Source organism: Dipodomys merriami, unplaced genomic scaffold, assembly GCF_024711535.1.
Source record: "Dipodomys merriami isolate MVZ:Mamm:240054 unplaced genomic scaffold, mDipMer1.0.p SCAF_48, whole genome shotgun sequence".
In the NCBI taxonomy this organism is placed as follows: Eukaryota; Metazoa; Chordata; class Mammalia; order Rodentia; family Heteromyidae; genus Dipodomys; species Dipodomys merriami.
Window position 1 is genome coordinate 4,520,029 of NW_027206046.1, and position 23,368 is coordinate 4,543,396.

General features: G+C 41.8%; 1 protein-coding gene and 1 pseudogene across 2 annotated transcripts; one reads left to right on the forward strand and one right to left on the reverse strand.

Moving 5' to 3' along the window:
* Positions 1 to 388: 388 nt before the first annotated feature.
* Positions 389 to 22,267, reverse strand: Aph1b (aph-1 homolog B, gamma-secretase subunit). Of its 2 annotated transcripts, XM_069995216.1 has the most exons (7): positions 22,071 to 22,267; positions 19,506 to 19,676; positions 12,440 to 12,510; positions 10,925 to 11,047; positions 3,661 to 3,788; positions 2,199 to 2,295; positions 887 to 974 (listed from the first exon to the last, which is right to left on the reverse strand). In XM_069995216.1, exons 1-6 carry the CDS (start codon positions 22,181 to 22,183, stop codon positions 2,212 to 2,214), a joined length of 690 nt encoding a protein of 229 aa, XP_069851317.1. In that variant the 5' UTR covers positions 22,184 to 22,267; the 3' UTR covers positions 887 to 974; positions 2,199 to 2,211. The 2 variants fall into 2 exon arrangements, with proteins under 2 accessions (XP_069851316.1, XP_069851317.1); XM_069995215.1 differs by lacking the exon at positions 2,199 to 2,295 and having other exon boundaries at positions 389 to 974; positions 22,071 to 22,262.
* LOC138808934 (protein FAM204A pseudogene) lies at positions 15,961 to 16,612 on the forward strand (annotated as a pseudogene).
* Positions 22,268 to 23,368: the final 1,101 nt, after the last annotated feature.

Consider the following 23,368-nt stretch of genomic DNA (forward strand, 5'->3'; position numbering starts at 1 on the left):
GAAGTGCAGTCCTCAGATCTCAGCCTTCTGAATAGGTAAGATTACAAGCATGAGCTACTGGTTCCTGGCCCTATCAATATTAAAGAAACTGAATTTACAATAAAATAACAGTGATGATGATGGTGAGGAAGAGGAGGATGATATAATGACCACGACAATGATGATGCGATACCTTAAAATGGGAAACCTAGAATGGAAGTACTTCAGAAAAATACAGCTGCCTTAATCATTAATTATGGTTAAATAATCACAGCAGAGTGGTGTAACAGTGCATTTAGAAGTCTGGCCTACTTTCTAAGATGCTACCAGGGAAAGGACGTGGAAAGCACACACAGAGTTGAGGATTTCAGCCTTTTATGACTATGGAACATAAAAAGACAAAGGCTAATCAGGTTTTGGCATTCACAAATTTACTTGCTTAGCAGAACTTGGAATAGGCAATAGTTACACATCAGACTCTTGTTCACTTTGGGTGTTCTCAGAACTTCCCATTTGTACATCAATGGCTACCTTGCCACGCATCTGAATCACCTGGAAGCTTTCAAAAACAACCAAATGCCCAGATCAACTAAATTCAGCATTTTTTGTTTCCTTGGTGACTCTCCAGTGCAACCAGACTGCAGACCACAGCTGCGTCCACTGCAGAGACCAGCTCTTGAAAGCCACACGAACGGAACTCCAACCACGATCATCTGGCTTTTTTCTAAATTCCATGAGAAAAAGGGATTTTTTTTTTCTTAGAAAAAGGCACAGTATGCTTCCTCTAAAGATGCAGCCTGCGTTCGGGAGGTGCTGACTGTCGGAGGTTATCTGGAGCGTTGGTTGTAAAGAAGGAAGTCCTTATCTTGGCAAAGCAGGCAGAGTTTCAGGCTTCGACAGCTGCCTCCAGCAACAAAAAATGCCCAGATGCCCATGAGTGCCAAGATAATATACGCCAACACCAGATTTATCCCATAGTGAGGACTTAGGAAAGTCTGCAAAGAAAAAGTGAATCAGCACAGGCTTATTAAACTTGTAGGACAGCAAAAGAGGAACATGCTTTCCACAGCAGGCTGGTGCAGCACACACAGGATGCCTGTCATGTGTTAAGGACCCCCACGGCCATGTGCAAGTAGCCTAGTGACAGACTCTTCTGTGGTTGTGCCCTTTGCTAGACTCACAGGTTAACCCTGGAATTTAGCCACTAAATAGAACCAAACTGGTTCAGGAAATGGGTTCTGGAAACTGCTTTATTCAAGAGGCATCTGAGGCCATGGCAGGCACCAAGAATTTCCTGGAATCAGTTTTAGAATAATGCTATATACTCAAGCCCATTCAATTTTATTTTATATCGTGGAGTACTATGTTCTTTTGTGTATTTCCTTACTTTTTTAAAGACATTAATCTCTAAACAATTTCAAAAGTAATACATGATTGCCATAGAAATTTGGAACACAAAAAATGAGAATAACCTTAAAAACGAATTCAGCTAGATTGATCTTTATTAAATACCACAAAAAGGGAACTAACAAATACATTAAAGTGAAAAACCGGGCCTGGGTAGAGTTTAGTGGAAGAGCACTTGCCTAGCATACCCAAGGCCCTAAGTCCAATCTCTAGCACTGCAAAACAAACCAGCGCCATAATACTTTGTTCACCCAAAGTCAGCATTAAAAGAATGTAAAGACAAACCGTGCCATAGAATTTACCTGTCAAAGGGTTTCACCTGACAAGTTTTTTTTAATAGAAAATATGAAGAACTCTTAAAAAAAGATAAACAACTCAATAAGCAGGCAAAATATTTGAAAAAGAGCTTCACTACATAATCGTCCAAGTGGCCTATAAATATATGAAGATATGCTTAGCCCTGTTATTCATCACAGGAATTAAAATCGAAGTCTAATATGATACCAGAGCATTTCCAGCCAAGTGCTGGCTCCTGTGTTAATGGTGTGAATCCTGTCCACAGCCACCATGAAAAACTGACACATGGATAAATCCACTCACACGTATATAGACAAAAGAAGTGCATAGACATGATCACCAACAAACTGTTCACATCAGTGATCCTCATGGTAACTGAGAAATGCAAACAGCCGCAGAATAGGATTATGAAATGCACACAGAAGGCAGTGCAGCAAAAAAATGAACAAGACATCTATTGCTAGATCTAGCAAATCTCACAAACATGATGTTGAATAAAAGAACAAATACCATACCATCCCATTTACATCAATACCCACAGGCAGAGCCTCCATGAAAACCAGGGTCCTGGGTGCTCGTGGTGAGGACAGGGACTGAAGGCACAGGACATTCCTGGGGATTGTGACGTTTTGGTTTTTATCTAGGCAATCGTTACACAGGTGTGTTCACCAAAAACTCACAAAGATGTACACTTTTGATTTGTGTGCTTTTTCCATGGGTATCATTTTAATAAAACTATTAGTCACTCTATGAAGTCTGCTACTGAGAAGAGAATTATTGTTAACATTTTGGAAAATAACCTTTCACATTTCCTTGGATCTTTTTTAAATTGTTAGTGTCAACCATTCAATAGTCAATCAATATCCATTGGTCAGCACTGTACCAAAGTCTAAGGATACCATGAATGACAAAATCTGATCCTTTCATGATTACCCTTCTAAATGGAGAGAAAGAGATGGGAAAACTATTAAGTAAAACAAGGCCAGCCAAGGGTAAGAACTGGAAGAGAGCAATGAATAAAACCCAATGACTGTGCTCAGTTTGGAATATACAACTTTTCCAAGCAGGCTTTTCAAAGAATGAACAATATTTCAAACTGACTTAGGTCAGAAGGGAAACAAATCACCGCCTAAATGTATGCACGCTGAGGGCCACACCAGATTAGCTGTGGAGGGCAGCCAGCATTGGCTTTGTAGAAGCAAGATTGATAAGTAGTTAATGTCAAACAAAGAGTTGCAGACTTTCTTCCAAAAGCTGCTGTGCAGGTGATAGCTCACCTGGGGCACTTGGCTTCTTGAATCTGGTTCTCAGGTTTCCCCAGATTTCCTCCTATCTCACTGGGACTCCCTGTCAGTCTTCTCTGCTGGCTCCTTCTCTTCTCTTCCCTAACCTCAGTGATGAAGCATCTTGGGGCTCAGGCCTTGAGCATCTTCTTTATATACTTAGTCCTTGTAATTGTCTTTTCTAAACCAGATCGTCTCCCAACCTGATGGTCAGCCAGCTGCTTACCTGACATCTTCACTTGGCACATGTAAGGTAACTGGACTCCCAAACAGAATTCCTGACCTCTCTTTTCAAGTTCATCATCTCAGCTGACAGAAACTCCATCCTTTCAGATACAACTATGTAGCTATCAACCCCATTTGAACTTCCTAATACCATGCTTTGAATCTAAATTTGTATACAGAGAGTCAGGGTAAAAGTCAAAATCCAAATTAAATTCGAATTCTCATGTTAGGATAGAAAGCATTCCACTTTGTAGTAAAATGGGAACCACTAAGTGCTTCCTAACAGAAGCATGTGTCACACTGTCAGGAAAACCATGAAGAAGACTCCAATGAGACCTACCAAAAATTAGTATTGGTTGTCTTCTCTTACAGTGATGCTCAGGTGATTCATTCACTCATTCGTCTAGCTTTTCTGACTGTCCCTAATTTTCTGAGCTCCAGAGTGTGCGAGCACAGAGACAGCACTCACCTGGGCAGAGACCAATAGATGGGTCAGGAGGACTATTAGAAGGATGTACCACTTCTTTTTCTCACATCCATCAAAAAACACAATGCCCCAGAACACATGCAGCAATATGATGACCAGCGTCATGAAAGCTGAAAGGACAACAATGATTAATGCCCGTATCCTACAACAGACATCAAAGCCCTCTGAATATCCAGTCACTAGGCGTGGACTCTTTGTGTTCCCTGCCGGCTGTCTCCCCCTCCCCCTGCCCCCCCCCCCCACTGCAATGGTAGAGTCTGACCCTTCCCACAGCAACAGAGACCTTGATACATGTTCCATGGATAACTTGGAAAGTAGCACTTCTGAGAGAGGGTCAGCCTCTGGGGCAACTTTTCCTCTCAGATGGGAACCTGCTCAATAAAAGTCTACTGGATCTAGTTTTCAAGCTTTCCCATGGAATGCAGTAAGATTATTGTGAAATCTAACAGCTTTTCCCAACTAGCATTCCATCCTACTTAAGAGATTTTTCTCAATGAAAAGGAGGATTTTTCTGTTGAAACAAGTCTCCTCATTAAAGTGGAATTTCTCTTCAGAATTTTTTTTTGGGGTGGGAAAAGATTATCAGAGATTCTTCTTAAGCAATAAGACCAGCACCGACAGGTCTCTGTGGAATACTGCTTCTGTGTGATGTGTGCTGTACGAGCATATCCTGGGTGCTGGGGAACATTCAAATTCTTCAGGAAAATTCCATATATTCTACAAGTTTTGACATGAAAAAGAAGGAACAGAGATTTCCCTTCCTTGTCACGTAATAAAGAAATCATAAGTACTCATCACATAGAAAAATTCTTATCTGGGAACTCTTTCACAAAGCTTGAAGGGAAACAACCATTACTAATAAAAGTGAAAATTCTGCATCTTAATTTTACTGAAGCGATTCTAAGCTAGACTGATGCCCTCGACAGGTCTCAACCAGTAAGTCTCCAGCATCTGGAAACTGGTTAAAAATGCAAATTGTTAGGATGTACCCCACACCGACCGAGAAACAACAGGGTGGTTCTGATGCTTGGTCAGGCTTTAGCAGTCCTGCTCTGGAGACATTCGTATAATTGTGTCCAAGGTGATATATACAAATGTATCACATGTACGCATATGTATGCATACATGCTAGTATATGTATACTGCTAGTACTGGGGTTTGAATTCAGAGCCTTGGACTTGCTTCACAGGCACTCTATGACTTAAGCCACTCTCCCTGCCTCTTTCTGCTTTAGTTATTTTTCAGATAGGGTCTTGTGTTTTTGCCCAGCACCAGCCTTCGACCTCAATCCTCCTATCTATGGTATATATGCACCATTGTGCCTGACAGGCTGGGCTGCCTCAGACTACTATCCATGTGTCTGTTCTCCATCTCCCAAGTAGCTGGGATTATACACATGAGTTACAATGTACAGCCAAGAATATTTATTTCAGCAGTTTGTACAAAAAATGTCCATCATAACCAGAATGCATAAACCACAGTATATCTACACAATGGATTACCATATATGATTTCTAATATAAATGCTGATTTCCAATACAAATACTACGCATAACTCACCAAATAAATGCCAGAATATAACATTGAATGAAAACATTGTAAAAAAATAACCTACTGTTTTATCTACATGAAGCAATATATGTATATATATATATATATATGTATACAAGATAATATTAAAAGGACATATCTATTGTGATTAGAGAAAGCAAGCTGTTATATCCTTGTGTATTAGTGTCATAATTTTAGTAAGCAACAGTAAATACTTTAACTAAAGTAGAAGCAGAAGAATAGTTATGAAAACTTCCAGGCAAAGGCATTAAGGTGTCAAGGCATTAAGTGGGGGATTTAAAGTTTCTATACATCAAGGAAGGCAGAAACTGGCACAAGAGAACACTATGTTTTTTTAAAATCATGAAGTATTCATACTCAAAGGATATTCTAAAACCTAAACATCAATCAAGTGTCAAGAGAAAGCAACATGTTAACCTGCTTGGCATCTTATTAACTCTATGCATCACCATGAATACTGAGACTATCCAAGTAGGCTGCTAAAACCATGTCCTGGAATTTAGCTACCTGGGAAATCCCTCAATGTCAGCAGGGCTGTGTTGAGAACTCTGCTCTACACAGACATGCCAGATCTCAGTGGCTGAAAGTGCCCTGGGAACATGGGGCCCAAGGCAGTGCTCACAGGTCTTAATGGAAGATGTATGCTCGGAAGATGTATGCTCAGTAGCAGGAAGTATTCTGCTACTGTTCAAAAATGCTTCACTGACTTTCTAATGAAAGTGTACCCTAGTACAGTATTAGCACCATAAGATTTTTTTTTTCCAGTCACGGGCTTGAACTCAGGGACTGGGAGCTGTCTCTGAGCTCTTTTGCTCAAGGCTAGTGTTCTACCATTTTAAGCCACAGCACCACACTTCTGGTTTTCTGGTAGTTAATTGGAGATAAGAGTCTCAGGCTTTCCTGCCCAGGCTGCCTTTGAGCTGAGATCCTCAGATTTCAGCCAACTGAGTAGCTAGAATTACAGGCATGAGCCACCATGCCCAGACAGATTTTCTTTTCTTTAAATATATTTGCTCCAAATTGGCACTCAAACCTACCAACTCCTGAGGCCTGAAGACTGAAATGAAAGCTGGAGAAGAGATCAGCAGTTGGACTGGGTGTGAGTTATGAGAAAAACAATCAGGGATTGTTCCAGGCAAGTCAGCAGTACTCTGCCTCTACTGAATGGAAGGAGAGAGGTCCAACTAGAGATGGAAATGCAGCTTACCACCTGAAACAGACTTCAGCCTCAAAAAACATTTCCATCTCCAAGTCTTCGGTGACAACTTTAAAATCCTAGAGAAGCAATAAAACCTAATAGACCTACCCCTTCAGGGAAACCTTAAGGTTGACTAATTCATCAAAAGAATTGCCAAGATTTCTAAACACTTACGTTATGCATATAAGAAAAGTCTGGTTCTGGGGAATTTGGCAAAACCTTGTTCCTGGAATAGTGTTGAAAATCTGAGGATACCAATAAAATGTGAGCAATCTCCCTAGAAGCTGAGCAATGCAGTGGGCTGATGTCGACACTCTGACCCTCCTTAGCAGAGCCATGAATAGGCAGAAGAATGAACTGGTACGGAGGCTGCACCAAGGAAGTGTACCATCAGGGAAGGGGGTAGAGCAGATCATTTTGTGCCAAGATTTTCTGCGTATCTGACAGCCACAGGTCACACTGACACTGATGAGGAAAGCGTGAGACAGACTATGTTTTTGCCCTTTCAAATCATTCATGCAGGACTTAAAGGACAAAAATCATATTCCCATGGGCTGAATGAAGTTACCACCCTGGATGATTTTTTAAAAGTATGACTTTGGTTCAATGCTAATCATCTTTTCAGAGTGGCCCCCTGCTTACTGTGGCTATTAAAAAAAATCCACGTGAAATTCAGTGAAGAAAAACACTAAACACTAAATGTACTGTTGCAATGGATGAAGAATACAGTAAGAACCATTCACACACATGGAAGAAACAGGCCAACAAAGACAAAGGAATGATGGCTGCCTTAGCTGAGAGGTAGACAGCTGGGATGAGCCCCTCATTTGTGAGAAAGGAGACACTAGTGACTCCAACAATGGCCTATTTTTTATATATATATATATATATATATATATATATATATATACACATATATATATACATATATATATATGTATACAGGGTATGCTTAAATAAAATTAATTTTTTTCTTTTCTTTTCTTTTTTTTTTTGCCAGTCCTGATGCTTAAACTCAGGGCCTGGGCACTGTCGCTGAGCCTCTCTGTGCTCAAGGATAGCACTCTACCACTTGAACCACAGCACCGCTTCCAGTTTTTTCTGTTTATGTAGTACTGAGGAATTGAACCCAGGGCTTCATGCATGCTAGGCAAGCACTCTACCACTAAGCCACATTCCCAGCCCTAAAATTAATTTCTTAAATGTATAATTCAAAGTTGATACTACAAAGAATGATTTTGTAACAAGAAACTTACATAAATTTACAATATTTATTTCATTCTACAGATGCCTGCCATCCTCACCTTACTATAGCCTGCCATCCTCACCTTACTATAGACATTAAGATATCAATGATGGGTGCTGGTGGCTCATATTTGTATCCTTAAATAGAAAGGCTGAGATCTGAGGATCAAGGTTCAAAGCCAGCCGGAAGACAAACTGAAGACACTCTTATCTATAACTAGCAAAAAGCCAGAAGTAGAACTGTGGCTCAAGTGGGAGAGCACCAGCCTTGAGGGAAAAAGCTAAGGGATAGACGGCACCCAGGCCCTGAGTTCAAGCTCCAGTATTCCCCCTCCCACACAAAAGATATCTAAGGATATTCAAATGGTTTTTTTTTTCTTGCGATTGTTCCTAACATATATAAGATGCTTTTTTGTTGCTTTGTATGTCCCTCCCCCACGCTATAACCCCTGTTTTCACTGTATTTGATATTGGTATAATTTGTGGAGGGGAAGGGAAAAAACCAAATTGTTTTAATAGGGATACAGGTGGACCCATTGCAACAATGAGATGTACAAGACGTTATATCGAAAAATGAACTTTACAACTTTGAGGGGGGGTGGGGGAGTGGCAAGATGGGAGGGCAGGGATGGTAAGGCGAAACAAAGGAAGAGGCAACAATGCTTGATAAGAAATGTACTCACTACCTTGCTCATATAATTGTAACCCCTCTGTATGGATTTTCACAATAAAAAAAAACTTAATAATTAAAAAAAGATTATCTATCAAATACAGTATTTTTACTTAAATTAATGGAAATTACATATATATAATATGTATTTCCCACAGTGCTAGCAAATCTTTATCCTAAAAGAATCATTTTAAACTAGCTTTCTGAAAACAGCCTACTTCACTGAAGAGAATTAGCACCACTTAGTGGAAGAAACTGGTACAACAGTTGCAGCAATGTAACCACCGAAAGAAAATACAGAAAAGGTAGGAAGTAAACACCCCTAGTGAGTACACTTTATTCATTTATGACTCCAAAAGACTTTAACTATTAATATTACATTTCTTTTAAAAATCTTACACTCAGTGTAATCATTTAAAAGTTTGCCAGTAAGTTTACCTTGGCTTGTATCCCTAGATTATCTGCAAAGAGCCAAATTTCTTTTATTCAAAAAGAAAATGTTTGGTTTATCAGGTCCCAATCATCAAACTGAAGGAAACTGATTTGAATTTAAAAATAAAATCTAGAATTATGTGTTACACAAAAACTTTATGGTTTTAAGGTCTGACTTAATTGCTGGAATAACTCTTACTTGTACAGTTCTTTCCAACAAGGCAGGCAGTAGTTATCAAAGCCAAGTGCTAAGAATATACTATAGCTCCAGTTCAGAAATTAAACTTACTCCTTTTTTTTTTTTTTTTTTCTTAATCAGTCGTGGGGCTTGAACTCTGGGCCTGGGCGCTGTCCTCAGCTCTTCAGCTCAAGGCTAGCACTCTACCCTTGAGCCACAGGGTCACTTCCTATTTTCTGGTGGTTTATTGGAGATAAGAGTCTCATGGACTTTCCTGCTGGGGCTGGCTTTGAACTATGATCCTTAGATCTCAGCCTCCTGAGTAGCTAGGATTATAGGCATGAGCCACCAGAGCCTAGCTTAAACTTATTCTCTTGACTAGAATGTAAGGGTATTTTTTAGCTGTTAACATGATTTTAATTTTAAAAAATCAGTCTGCTGTTTAAAAAACTTAAGTCTCAATGTCAAACCCTTTAGTAGGATTAAGTAAACATTATTATAAAGATAAAAGATCTTTCTAGAACCTTTCTAGGAAAGGAATGTGCATGAAATAACTATGACCTGTACACTGTTCCCTGACCTCTGACTTGTAGCCAGTTAAAGGTCCACCACTTGGCCCTATAGATCTTGAAAGTCAAAAACTCTTCAGCCTGCAGGTAGCTGCCTGCAGGATGGATTCTCGGATAAAGCTGGGGTCAGTGTCATCAGTCTGGATAGGAGCTGCAAGACCTGAACTGACCACAGTCTGGGGGACAGAGGGTCCACTGAGAATGGGGCCAGTGTGCTGGGTTTAGGGATTGCTACAATATGAGGAATGTCTCTGAACTACGGTGGCAATGGTTTTTAAATTGTTCCCACCTTTTTATACCTTTTTATTACTTTCTTAAGCTTTTCCTTTCCTCCCACTAGAGGCAAGCTCCTTTCAGAGCTTTAGCCTACATGTGAATGATGACTTAATTAAAAGTTGGGTTGTGGGGTCAACTTATTTCAGTGGTATAACAGCTGTGCAGACAACTACAATGTATTTTCACCCTCTATTATTTACAGTCTACTTGAGGACTTTAAAGGAATCCTTTGTTAATTACATATATAGTACTAACTCAAATCTGTGGTCACTGCATTGTGATGACAATTTTTAGCTGGTGATATGAAATGAGTTTGTGGACCTGTTAGCTGAACCTTTAGACAAAAAGAGAAATTCAGCCAGGCACAATAGTTCACACCTAATACTTAATAGGGAGATAGTGGTCTGAGGCCAGGCTGGGCCAAAAATCCAACAAACAAACAACAACAACAACAACAAAACAACCAAAATATCCTGAACAAAAAACCTAAAATTCATAGAACTCCACCTCACACTCAATGGTTGAGTGTGATAGAGGGCCTATCATCCCAGCAAAATGGCAAGCATAAATAGGAGGATAATAGTCCAGGCTAGCCCAGCATAAAGCAAAAATAAGATTGCCTGCCTAGCAACTGTGAGGCCCCAAGTTTAAACCCCAGGACCATCAAAACAAAACAACACTAACACAAAACAAAAAAAACAACCCAAAGAACAACTATTATTATTTCCTCTCAATTTTGAGATTAAATCTATTGCCTAGCTCCAAAAACCACTGATATTAATAAGAAATATCAATTAAAGATAAATATAAAGTCAGAAAAGCACACATAACCTACTAAAATTAACTTCTAATATTTTAACTGTACAGTAACATTATTAGGATAGCCAAATAGTAATAAATTTTATGGAAGCTAAATATTACTCAAAAATCCTAAACACTCTAACCACAATTCTTAATTTCTTAGGTCCTTCAGTTTGTAGTGCCTGAGAGTATTTTATCTTTGAAAGGTATAAGGTAAGTCTCAATCCACCTGAAGTCCTAAGCCAGAGAATTCCAACAGACCTTTGGGACAGAAGCCTGAGGTATGCATACTGTTGGACACATACCTGAGTTAAGGAAGAACTGAGGTGAATCTCCGTGGATGCCTACCGTGCCTGGCCCCAAGGAGTCAGACAGAGTGTTCACAAAGGAAAATACTCCACTCATGATTCCAAAGCCCAAGCCAGAAACTAAAGAGGAAAGAAAAAAATCAGTTAGACCCTGCTATGACTTCTCTTCAAATAAAGTGTCCCTCCTTCTGCTCTTTTTTTGTCTTTAAATTAAATGTCCAAGGACTAGGGAATACTATCTCTTTGAAGGGGAAAATAACTTATACTGTTCTGTTTATTTTGGTGGTCCTGGGGTTTGAACTCGGGGCCTTGTGCTTTGCTAGGCAGGCACTCTACCACTTAAGCTATACCCCAACACATATGCTATTGCTGATATATTGGACAGCTCACTCTGGAAAGGCTCGTGTTTGGTTAAGTGATGAATGAAAGAGAGAAAGGGAAAGAAAAAAGGTTCATGTAGCAGAGAAATGAAATAGAGAAGATAAAGATTAGAAAGGCACAGTCAGAAGCAGTACAGGAAGCAGAGGATTATGGAACCTCTGATTCTGGTTTCTGAAAAGAGTCTACAAAGTTAAGTTCGATGGTTTAGAACCAGAACAGAGATGGACAGTAATACTGTAAGGTGTGATTCCTGGACCACATTGAGGTGACTCAACTTAGGGACCTAGATCTGATCACAGGAGTATTAACTGCATTCATATGCAGAGTTTTTCTCATTACAAAGTTTCGGTAAATATCCACAGAAAAGTGAATCACATTCACTTTGAAATTGTTATTATTTAACATTTGGGACTCATACCTGTAATCCTAGCTACTCAGGAGGCTGATGCTGAAATCTGAGGGTCAGGGTTCAAAGCCTGCTCAGGGAGAAAATTCCCCGGATAAGACTCTTATCTCCAATTAACCACTCAAAAACTGGAAGTGGTGCTGTGGCTCAAGTGGTAGAGCACTAGCTATGAGCACAAAGAGGCTCAGGAACAGTATCCAGGCCTTGAGTTCAAGCCCACAACTGACCAAAAAAAAAAAATGGTTAGAATTTAATGGGAAAACATGTAAGGGTTACTAGCAATCACTTTCATTTACATAAAGAACAGGAAATCTGTGGAAGTAATGTATACCAATAGGCTGAGGTGGGATGAAATGTTGCTTGAAACCTACAAAGGTAGTTGGAGATACCACAGGGCAGCAATTTTGTACAACTGATGTATGTTCATAAAAGAGAAATAGAAATCCACAAAGATAAAAATGGTTTCTTTGTCCAGTTTGATTTTTTTTTTTTGCCAGTAATGGGGTCTGAACTCTGGGCCTGGAAGCTGTCCCTCAGCTCTTCAGCTTAAGGTTAGCGCTCTCCCACTTGAGCCACAGCGCCACTTCTGACTTTTTCTGCTTATGTGCTGAGAAACTGAACCCAGGGCCTCATGCATGCATGGCACTCTACCACTCTACCACTGAGTTACCTTCCCAGCCCTGATTTTTTTTTTTTTTAAATGATACTCTTCAGTTCCTACTTACCATAGGCCAGCAATCGCATAGAGGGTGCTGTCTCTTCTGGGTTTATGATCTTCAAACCCTCATTGGCTTTTCTAAAACAAAACCACAAGCACACACACATGTATTATGTATTTTTAAGAAAAAGCAGTAGAAACTATATACTTACTGGAGGCTTGTGATTAGGTTATCACTAAATCTAGAATCCACTTAAACAAAACCCAGCCCATTTTCAATGGACTGAAATCAATAAGACATTTCCAATTAAATGTCTGCCTTTTATCTGGTGTTCATAAAGAAGGAAAAAATAATACATATATGTATATATATATATATATATATATATATATATATGCAAACAAGTCACTAGGATTTAGTTGGATAGGTAAAATAGCTATATTCAGACTTGTTTCTGAGATCCATTTCAGATCCCAATATCCTGGGAGAAATACAGCTCTTCTGAATTTTCTTTCTCTTCCCAGGATACATCTTTATCTCCATTTAAGTTGGTACTTCCTTGTATTTTCTACTAGGGTTATATTTATGCTCCCTTCTCCACAGAACCAAAGTTGTTCTTTGTATGATTTTTTGTGAGAGTGCTGGGGATTGACCCCAGCGTCTTGCATATGCTAAGCACATGCTGTACCATGGACTGACACCCTAATCCTCAGGCAATTTCTTCAAACAGCCTCTACCAATGGTTGTGAAACACTAATCTTTCCTTACTCTTAAATGTTTTAATACTGACCTAAACTCTCACATGATAACCACAGGTCTTTGGATTTTAAAACGTTATCTATATTTGTTTCATATCCCCAACTAGACCTTGAGAGATGGCATTTTTGTAGAACAGAATGTTACCAGCAGATAGGAGCTAAATGAATACTTGGATGACAATGATCTTAAGAATGATGCTATCTATGCTTCTGTTATGACCAATTCACAAACTGACCCTGCAGATGTATCAGGATGTTGTGCCCAACAAGTCCTCTACTGTCATTGTTGCTATGGCTGTGTGTGTGTGTGTGTGTGTGTGTGTGTGTGTGTGTGTGTGTGTGTGTGTGTGTGTGTGTGTGTGTGTGTGTGTGTGTGTGTGTGTGTGTGTGTGTGTGTGTGTGTGTGTGTGTGTGTGTGTGTGTGTGTGTGTGTGTGTACACTGGGGCTTCAATTCAGGGTCTGGGTATTTCATTTATCTTTTTCCACTCAAGGATGGCACACTAACACTTCAGTAACACCTCCACTTCCATCTTATTGGTGGTTAATTGGAGATAAGAGTCTCACAGACTTCTCTGCCCAGGCTGACTTTAAACAATGACCCTCAGATCCAACCTCCTAGGTAACTAGGATTATAAATGTGAGCCATCAGTGACCAGTACTTGTTACTAATCCCTCTTTTGTTTTATTTGTTGGTCATGGGGCTTGAACTCAGGGTCTGGGCACTGTCCCTGAGCTTTTCTATTCAAGGCTAGTGCTCTACCACTTTGAGCCACAGCTCCACTTTCCTTTTTCTGGTGGTTAATTGGAGATAAGAGTCTCATGGACATTTCTGCCTGGGTGACTGTGAACTGAGATCCTCATATCTCAGCATCCTGAGTAGCCAGGATTACAGGTGTGAGCCACCAACAAACACCTGGCACTAATCCTTCTTGGGGAGGGGGGGACGGAGATGGGAAAGGATGGGAAGGGTAAACAAAGGAGGAGGCAACAATGCTTGATAAGACTCATTACCTTGCCCATGTAATTGTAACCCCTCTGTATGGTATTTTCACACACAAAAAAATCCTTTTTGACTAGAAACTTTAACAGTGTAAGATCTGTACACAAAGACTATTTGAAGGGCTGGGAAGGTGGCTCAGTGGTAGAGTGCTTGCCTTGCATGCATGAGGCCCTGGGTTCAATTCCTTAGCACCACATAAGCAACAAAAGCGGTAAGTGGTGCTGTGGCTCAAATGGTACAGCGCTAGCCTTGAGCTGAAGAGCTGAGGGATAGTGCCCAGGCCCAGAGTTCAGGCCCCACAACCAACAACAACAACAACAACAAAAAGAATATTTAAATTATATTTACTATTAAGTTCATTTATTAAAATAATAAAGGAACAGAACAATTTGCCACCAAGTGCTGAAACCAAAAGGAATTAGATTAACTCTAAAAACAATTCAATTATTCAGAACATCCTAATTTTCTGGGTATTGTGTTAATTTAAATTTCAAGGCATGAATATTCATTATAGCTGTCTATTCAGTAAATAAATGTACATCATTGATTGCATTAAGGCAGTGAAGAATTCAACCAAAACAGTAATATACATAATGAAAAGGGTCCTTTGCTTGTCTAGCCTCAAAAGAAACAATCTGCTATTTCAGTAATCTCTGTTTAGAAACATTGGCTAGGAGAAAAAAAATATCAGCTTGAATGTTTTTTCCTTTTTTCTTTTTGTGCTGGTGTGGGATAGGAGCTTGAACTCAAATTTTTTTTTTTGGTCAGTCATGGGTCTTGAACTCTGGGCTTGGGTGCTGCCCCCTCAGCTCTTCAGTTCAAGGCTAACACTCTACCACTTGAACCACAGCACCACTTCCAGTTTTCTGAGTGGTTTATTGGAGATAAGAGTCTCACAGACTTTCTTGCCCAGGCTGGCTTTGAACTGTGATCCTCAGATCTCAGCCTCTTGATGGCTAGGATTTTTATAGGCATTAGGTACCAGTGCCTGGCTTTGAACTCAAGTTTTTACACCCAGCTTTGTTTATGGCTGGTGCCCTACCACTTGATCCATGCTTCCAGACGGGTATTTTATTGGAGATGGGTTTTTCTGCTTGGGCCTTCAACCTTGGATCCTCCAGGTCTCAGCTTCCTAGGTAGGTGGGATTACAGTTGGGGGTTACCAACACCTAGCATAAGCCAACTCTGTTTTCTTTCCTGGAAGCAACAGCCAACTAAATTGTTCAGTTTTGTCACATGATGTTAATAACATCAGCAAATGTCTCAACAAAGCAAGTAGACTCAAGGGGGGAAGGATCTCTCTTTCATGTAAATTGCTCTACCTGATATAGCAAAGTACTGCCACCACTAACCTACTGAACTCATTGGATTCTAACAAGCAGTAAATTTCCCTATTTTCCCTTATGGGTGTTTGTGGGAAGAAATGCTCCCACTTTGACAGTCCCCAGTGTCAACATTAGGAAGTGAGAAAGTTTCTGTATTCCCCGCTAGCAGAACATATGACCCTCCCTACAAGGGGCAGTGTTTTCAGTTTGAAGTAGAAAATTCTTTGTTTATTGCTTTTTGAGACAAGATCTTGCTAGGTAGCAGTGCAGGCTAACCTGGAACTTGCAAACCCTCTCCCTCCACTCCTAAGTGCTGGGATTACAGGTGAGTACCACCATACCCAGCTTTGAAGTGGAAAATTCTTTGTTTGCAGTTATTATTGTATTTCCAAAAAAAATTTTTTGACCATTTTTTAAATATAAAACGTTGGATTTGGCTGGGATGACACAATGTTGATGAGGTCCTAAGATGGCTGCTGGGCAGCTGTTTACTGGCGGAAAGGATGTGGACTGGGCTACTGCCTCCTGGCCTGAATAAAAATGATATTGAGTCAGATTCTGAAGATGAAGCCATACCTGAGAACTCCAAAGTTAACTTACAAGAAGTTAAAAAAGGATGGGACCAGTAGGAAATCAGATGCCTTGATTTCCCAGAAGATGGGCCAGCAACTGAGCCCCAGGTCTAGGCAAAAACATATGAAAAGTGCCCTTCTGGAATTCCCATAAATATGTGGAATAAATTTCAAGAATTGCATAAAAAACATTCTGAGCAGAAAACTTCAGCCTCAAGATTCAGAGGAAGAAAAAGAAAGCGCTCCAGGAAAGGTAAGTTGAAGAATGAAAAAGACTCTCATAGTGAACAGTCCTTAAATGAAGCCCAGTGGAAGGAGCTTACTCCGTATTTTGGAGCCAATGATAGATTTGAACCTCCTGTGAAAAAGAAAAAAGTTGAAAAGTCAGGTCTTGAAATTGCCAAAGCAACTGCCTGCCACAAGTTTGTGGAAGCCAAAAAGGAAGCTGAAAATTCACAAGCTGCTAGAAAGCAGCAGCAGCTGGCATGGGGGTTTGAAGCAAAGAAGAGATGGGAAACCAAAAGCAACATGAGACATACGTAACCTTGCAGAGCTCAGAACACTTACAGACTCACATACTCACACTAACAAGACGTTCCTGCTTAAATATGTTGGAATTTGATCGAAGTAGGAAAAAAAATGTGCATAAAACTTAGGAGTTGAGGGGCTGGGAAGGTGGCTCAGTGGTAGAGTGCTTGCCTTGCATGCATGAGGCCCTGGGTTCGATTCCTCAGCACCACATAAGCAAAAAGAAAAAAGCCGGAAGTGGTGCTGTGGCTCAAGTGGTAGAGCGCTAGCCTTGAGCTGAAGAGCTGAGGGACAGTGCCCTGGCCCAGAGTTCAGGCCCCACAACCGGACCCCCCCAAAAAAAAACAAAAAAAAAACAACTTAGGAGTTGATTATCAACTCTTGAATTTTTTTCTAAGGAGTTTATTCTTGAAGTGAGTGTTTTTGTTATTTGTGTAAGAAATTAAGCATACACAGAAGAAAAAAGTATGGGATTTTTTTGTTATTTATTTGCATAGACCTACAGTCTAAAATCAATCTGTTTTTCATTTGTTTGGTATAACAAAGCCTGTGAGGTCCTTGGACTTGCTTTATCTGTTCTAGGCATGATGACACTGATTCTGGAATTGTGATTTTAAGATTGTGACAGTTTTTACAAAATTTTACTTAACGTCATAGAAACAATTATTGATCCCTTATTAGTGGCAGTAGAATTGTTATTTTTATGGTCACATAGTAAAATAATGTTTGTATACCTTCAGATGAGATAATTATAAAAGGGGGATAAAATGTAGTATGTAGAAGGTAGTTTAGTTTCAACTTTGCATAGAAATGTAACTATCTCAGCTCTGTCATTCTTTAAATTATTAGATGGTATAGCTACATTAGATGTATATGTTATACTAGATGTATAGTTATATTAAACAGATAATTATAATTCCAAATAACTGAAAAAAAAAACTTTGCAAAGTTCCTGATGAATCAGTCTTTTTCATTTGTTCTTGTTTTTTAAATGTATCAAGGAATCATACATCATTTTGGAAATTTAAAAAGAACAGACTAATGCCTTTTTAAAACCGGCTTTTATTAGAATTTTTTAAAATGAAGTTACAAAAGTTTCAATCAAAACAAAAAAAATCTAGTAAATCTATTTTAGGCAACATCCAAGAGCTGCCTAAACTCTTTACATTTTAATCAGTAAAAATGTGATTAAAAGTGGGCGCTGGTAGCTCAGGCCTGTAATCCTAGCTACTTAGGAAGCTAAGATCTGAGTATCCCAGTTCAAATACAGCCCTGGCAGGAAAGTCCCTGTGAGATCCTTATCACCAGAAAATTGAAGTAGAGCTGTGGCTCAAAGTGGTAGAGCACTAGCCTTGAGCAGAAAAGCTCAGGGAGAGTACTCAGGCCCTAAATTCAAACTCCATGACCGACCAAAAAAAAAAAAAGTGACTGAGTTGAGGCAATCCTCTAAACTTAAAAGGTAGCTTTGGCAGTGGAGATAAAATATTGATGAAACTAAAGACCATATATGAATGCAGTAGAGGGCTATGAGTTCAGACCCCAAGTACTGCCAAAATAAAAGCTATTTCAGTGTATTCATGTGCAAAATCATCAACAAAGTACAATAATTCTCCAGCTTGTCTGTTTTTTGCTGATCTTGGGACTTGAACTCTGGACTTGGGTATCATCCCTGAGCTCCTTTTTGTTCAAGGTTAGCATTCTACCACTTGAGCCACAACATCACTTCTGGTTTTTCTGTGATTAAGTGGAGATGAAAGTCTAACAGGGGCTTTCCTGCCTGAGCTGGCTTTGAACCAAGATCCTCAGATCTCAGCCTCCTGAGTAGCTAGTATTACAGGTGTGAGTAGTTAGATTTACAGGTGTGAGCAAGTAGCATCTAGCCTCTCCAGCATGTCTTAACTATAAAGTATTCAATATTTGTTAAAAAAAAATTTTGCAGTATATTTTGTAGGCTATAATTAAAGATATATTCTGCAAATGCAAGGCTCTTATTAATACATGTTTATACTAACACCTATTTCTAAAAGTCCTTTAAGAGGGCCAAACATGCTTTCCTTGGCAGCCAAAGAGGCTTCTCTGAACTTAGCAGGAAAAATTAGCTGTAATTCCTACTTGTTTATTTTCCTCACTAAAAACATAGACCTACACTGGCACTGATGGCTCATAATCCAAGCTTCTCAGGAGGCTGAGATCTAGAGGAACAAGGTTCAAAGTTAGTTCAGGCAGAAAAGTCCAAAAGACTATAACTTTGAAAAAACCAGCAAAGAACTAGACTGGAGGTGTGGCTCAAGTGGTAGAACAGCAGCAAGCAAGTTGAGCGAGTGCAAGGCCTTGAATTCAAGCCCTGGTACTACTATTAAAAAAAAAATTGTATCCAGTCCCAGTGGCTCAGCCTGTAATCCTAGCTGCTGGGAAGGTAGAGATTTGAGAGACCTAAGTTCAAGGCCAAACAGGTAATGACAATCCATCTCAACCAATCAATGATTATGGTGGCATGCCCCTGTCATCCCAGCTATAGGGAAACAAAATGGCTGGCACAGTGGCATGCACCTGTTATCCCCACTGGCACAGGGAAGTGTAAGTAGGAAGATCTCAGCAAGGCCACCCTGCTCATAAAGAGAGACTATGTCAAAAATAACCAATGCAAAAAGGATCTGGATGTATGGCTCAAGTGGTAGAGCACCTGCCTAGCAACTGGGAGGCCTTGAGTTTAATCCCAAGTACCCCAAGAAAGTAAATTCTCCAATATTTTTGAAAGGAAGTTGGCAAAGAATTTCTTTAAGTTAAAATAGTATTTTGGAGTTGGAAATGTGCTAATGCCTTTGTTTAGAATTATATCGGAAAGGACAAACCCTGAAATACCAGAGGCTATTAATCTTTAAAGTGATCAAATCACAATGCAAATCTAATTGATTAAAAAAAAAGGTAAGATAAAGCACTGAACTTACTTTAAAAGTCTGTAGTATGCAAGCCGGAAAATTTCTTGGACAATGACAGAAAGTAACACTCCAAAGATGAGCAGATATTTCTGTACTGGGCCATCTTCATTGTCATTTGTGAGTCTTGCTATGAACCAAAAAATGGACGAAAGAAGTAGAGAGACCAACCAGAAGAAAGCTCTTAAAAGAAAAACAAAAGTTACAAGTGAACTAACAGTATTAATAATGACTCAAAAGAGCAAAACTCTGCTTGAGAAAGAATAGATTTTGTGCGTGTATGCGTGTCAGTACTGGGACTTGGACTCAGGGCCTTATGCGCTCACTTGGCTTTTACATACAAGTCTGACACTCTATCACTTGAGCCACAGCTCCACTTCTTGCTTTTTGACAGTTAATTGGAGGTGAGGCTAGAAGAGTTTTCTGTCTGGGCTTCGAACTCTGATCCTCAGATCTCAGTCTCTTGGGTAGCTAGGAAGATAGGCCTGAGCCACAGTGCCAAGCTTAGCTTTTTCTATAAAAGAAAAAAAATCCTTATAGTGGTGTTCTTGATCAGTTGTCCTTAACCAATGATACATTTTTCTCAGTGAGAAACATGTGGTCTAAGGGAAATGTGAGGCCTGCCCAATAATTTCTTGCTTTCAGTGACCAGGGGATGTTCAAGGGCAGACTACCTGGATCTAGCTGGAAACTTACTTTTCCTGATGCTTTGCTTGTTGTGGTGCCAAAACAATGAAGTACACAATCTGTGACTGTTAAAACCTACCAGAAATTATAAAGATCAGGTATCCACAAAGCTGTGTCTTTTCCAGAAAAAAAAAAAAATTAGTGTGTGCTATAAAATTCAGAGGTTAAAACCCTACACTTTGATCTTTTTAATTAGCATATATTCTTTTTAATTAGCATATATTCTTTTTAATTAGCATATATTGTTTGTGCAACAGGTAGGTTTCACGATGACATTTTACGAATGTATACATGTGTGTTAATCAGTTTTTCACCTCCTGTTACTCCCCCCATCCTCCTCTTCTCTCCCCTCTCTTCTTCCCTCTGCCCTCCACCTTCTCTCTCCCCCCACTTTCTGCATTGGTACTGGGGTTTGAACTCAGGGTCTGAGTGCCATCCTTTAGCCTTTTCTGCTCAAAGTTAGTGCTCTACGGCTTCCAGCTTTTTGGTGCTTAATTGGAATTAAGTCTTAATAGCTGGCTCCAAGCTGAGATCCTCATATCTCAGGTCACCTGAGTAGTTAGGAGGTGTGAGCCACAGGAGCCTAGCTCCACTTCTCCTTTGAACAATTTCCACAGATTTCACTGCTCTATTTTCATCCATGCAAATGACCTACAACAACCACATTCATCCTCATTCACATTCTGCATTAGCCCTACCCCACAACCAAACAGCTGGACTCAATTCTTTTAACAATCCAGAATGGATTTTAATGGTTATAGTATTATAAACCATTAGCCCAAATCTCATATTGCTTTTTCAAATGACACATACCAGGTATAGTTCTTTTCTACAGGGGTGTGGGAGGTGAAGCAGCTCAAAAATACCGGGATCACAGCTAGCCACCCAGCCTGTTGGGGTGTAAGTAGAAGGGGCATGCTCTCATTTGCCTGAAAGCTCAGACAGTGACCACATCCACCACCAGAGTTGAGTGTTTGCAAAGCAGGATCAGATATGTCAGTGTTTTCTTAGGTTTCCACCCATCAGAGGCGCACCTAAGCCACCTGGAAGGTCTGAAGACAATCTGAGCCTGAACTTCACCTCCTCCCCATTGTAGTTCAGAGGATCTGAGGTAGGCCATGGGCAGATGCTGGCACCATCTGGTTCCCAGGTGATTCTCACTGGCAGAGAAGGAAAACTACTGCCCCAAGACTCCACATGGCTCTTTCGCCCGGTGGGGAATTACAGACGTCACTGAGAACTGAGGGAAATAGGAGACCACCTCTTCCTCCACAAAAATCAATAGGTAGCTGGGCGCGCCAGTGGCTCACACCTGTAATCCTGACTACTCGGGAAGGCAGAGAGATCTGAGGAGGGGCAGTTCAAAGCCAGCCCAGGCAGAAAAGTCCGTGACACTCATCTCCAAATACCCCCCCTCCACTCCCAGGAAACCGGAAGTGGAGCTGTGGCTCAAAGTGACAGAGTGCTAGCCTTGAGCACCAAGAGCTCGGGGGACAGCGCCCAGGCCCAGAGTTCAAAGCCCACCACTGACAGGAACAAAAAAGGGGGGGGAGGAGGTACACATATGGATGTACTCACACGTATCACTCTTCAGAGGCTTCGCAGCCCACGGAAGGGGCTGCACAGCCCACAGGCCTGCCAAACACCAGGGGTTCGGAGCCCCCGCCGGGGTCTCCCCGCCCCGGGCCTCCCCCTCCCCGCAGACGAGGGCTAACGAGCCTCGGCGGGACCGGGTCTCCGCTCCGCCCTCCTCAGCCTCCCGGGAGCCCAAGGAGCTCGCAGGTGCCCCGGGGGGCGGTGGGGAGGGAAGAGGGGAGGGAAGGAGGGAGGGGGGGGAGGAGGGGAAGCGAGCCCCGGACTTCCAGGTTTTCCCCTGCGTAACCGCCTCACCCGGCGATGAGGAAGATGACGCGCAACGGGTCGGTGGCGATGGTAAAGATGTAGAGAGCGAGCGCAGGCCCGAAGGCAATGAAGGCGCAGCCAAAGAACACCGCCGCGGTCATGGCGGACCTCCGAAGCCCATCCGGGGACCCTGAGGGGGACGACGCAACAAGCGCCGGGGCGCAGTCTGAGGCGAGGGCGGAGCGTGAGGGTAGGCGGGGCGAGGACAGGGGGAGGAGGCAGGCCTCGTCGCGAGCTGGGCGCCGTCGGCTCGGGGCGGGGCATGGGGGCGTGGCCTTGCAATGCAGTGGGCGGGGTCTCGAGGGGGCGTGCCCTAGAAGTGGAGACTGGGCGCGGCGGGAGGGAGGAGTCAGGCCTCGCTCGGGGAGGGGCGTAGCCAGGAGGGGGGGAGGGAAGGTGGTTCGGTCTGCAAGACGGGGCGCGGGAAGGGTAGGGGGTGGAGAGCCAGAACTCGAAGTGCTTCTGTCGGCAAGTGGGACTCAGTCGTGGCCTCTAAATGCTACCGTCGCAGAGTCAGGCGGAGAGGGGCCTTGAAGTGCTCGTCTCAGAGTCGGGTGCGGCCTGGGCGGTAGTCGGGTGAGCCCCGGGGGCGTGGTCTTCGGGGCAGTGGGGCGGAGCTAGAAGCGGGCGTTTGGTCTCTCCTGAGCTGGGGGACGGAGCTCGTGTGGTTTTCCTGGGGGCGGGGATCGGAGACGTTCACCGCACTGCGGGGGATGGGACGGGGCCTGGGCGGGGCTCTGGGGGCGGGCCACTAGACGCGAAAGCGCTTATCCCCGCGACCGGGCTGGGTAAAGTGGGCGTGGCGACCGAGGATGCGGATCTCCCCCAGGCCGTTAGGTGCAGATCAGCAGCATCTGGGACCACCTAGGCCGCGGTGCACCGCAGGTCTTTATTCCTGGACCGGGTTCGCTGGACCCTTCAGGGTGCTAACGGTTCAGGGGGAGGTCACTGGTGTGGGTGGGGCTTGGAGAAGGGGAGGTCCTGGTGCACTTTAGAGCCTGCACCCCAGAGGAGGAGAGAGTCTAGGTCAAGCTGAGAAAACAACAGGACTGAGACAAGATTCCTTTTTTAAATAAAGGAGGCTTTTATAAAGCACATTTTTTTTCCATTTGCATCGTTTTGGGAACATGTAAAATCCAGAGTGGAAAAAAGCATAATGTACTTATGTCTTTGGTGTAACCAGTTTTACTAGCTAGACGTGGTGGTGCCATGCTTGTAATCCTAGCTACAGGTGAAACATGATCATGGTGCGTCCCAGTTCTGGGCAAAACCCACAAAATTCGATT

What these genes read in the sequence shown, in the direction of transcription:
- Aph1b (XM_069995215.1), bottom strand. Translation starts at nt 22,183, where the DNA reads ATGACCGCGGCGGTGTTCTTTGGCTGCGCCTTCATTGCCTTCGGGCCT. An exon ending in GTCATCTTCCTCATCGCCGG is followed by an intron (nt 19,677 to 22,070) that starts GTGAGGCGGTTA and finishes TTTTCTTTTAAG; the next exon opens with AGCTTTCTTCTGGTTGGTCT. An exon ending in GCATACTACAGACTTTTAAA is followed by an intron (nt 12,511 to 19,505) that starts GTAAGTTCAGTG and finishes GTTTTGTTTTAG; the next exon opens with AAAAGCCAATGAGGGTTTGA.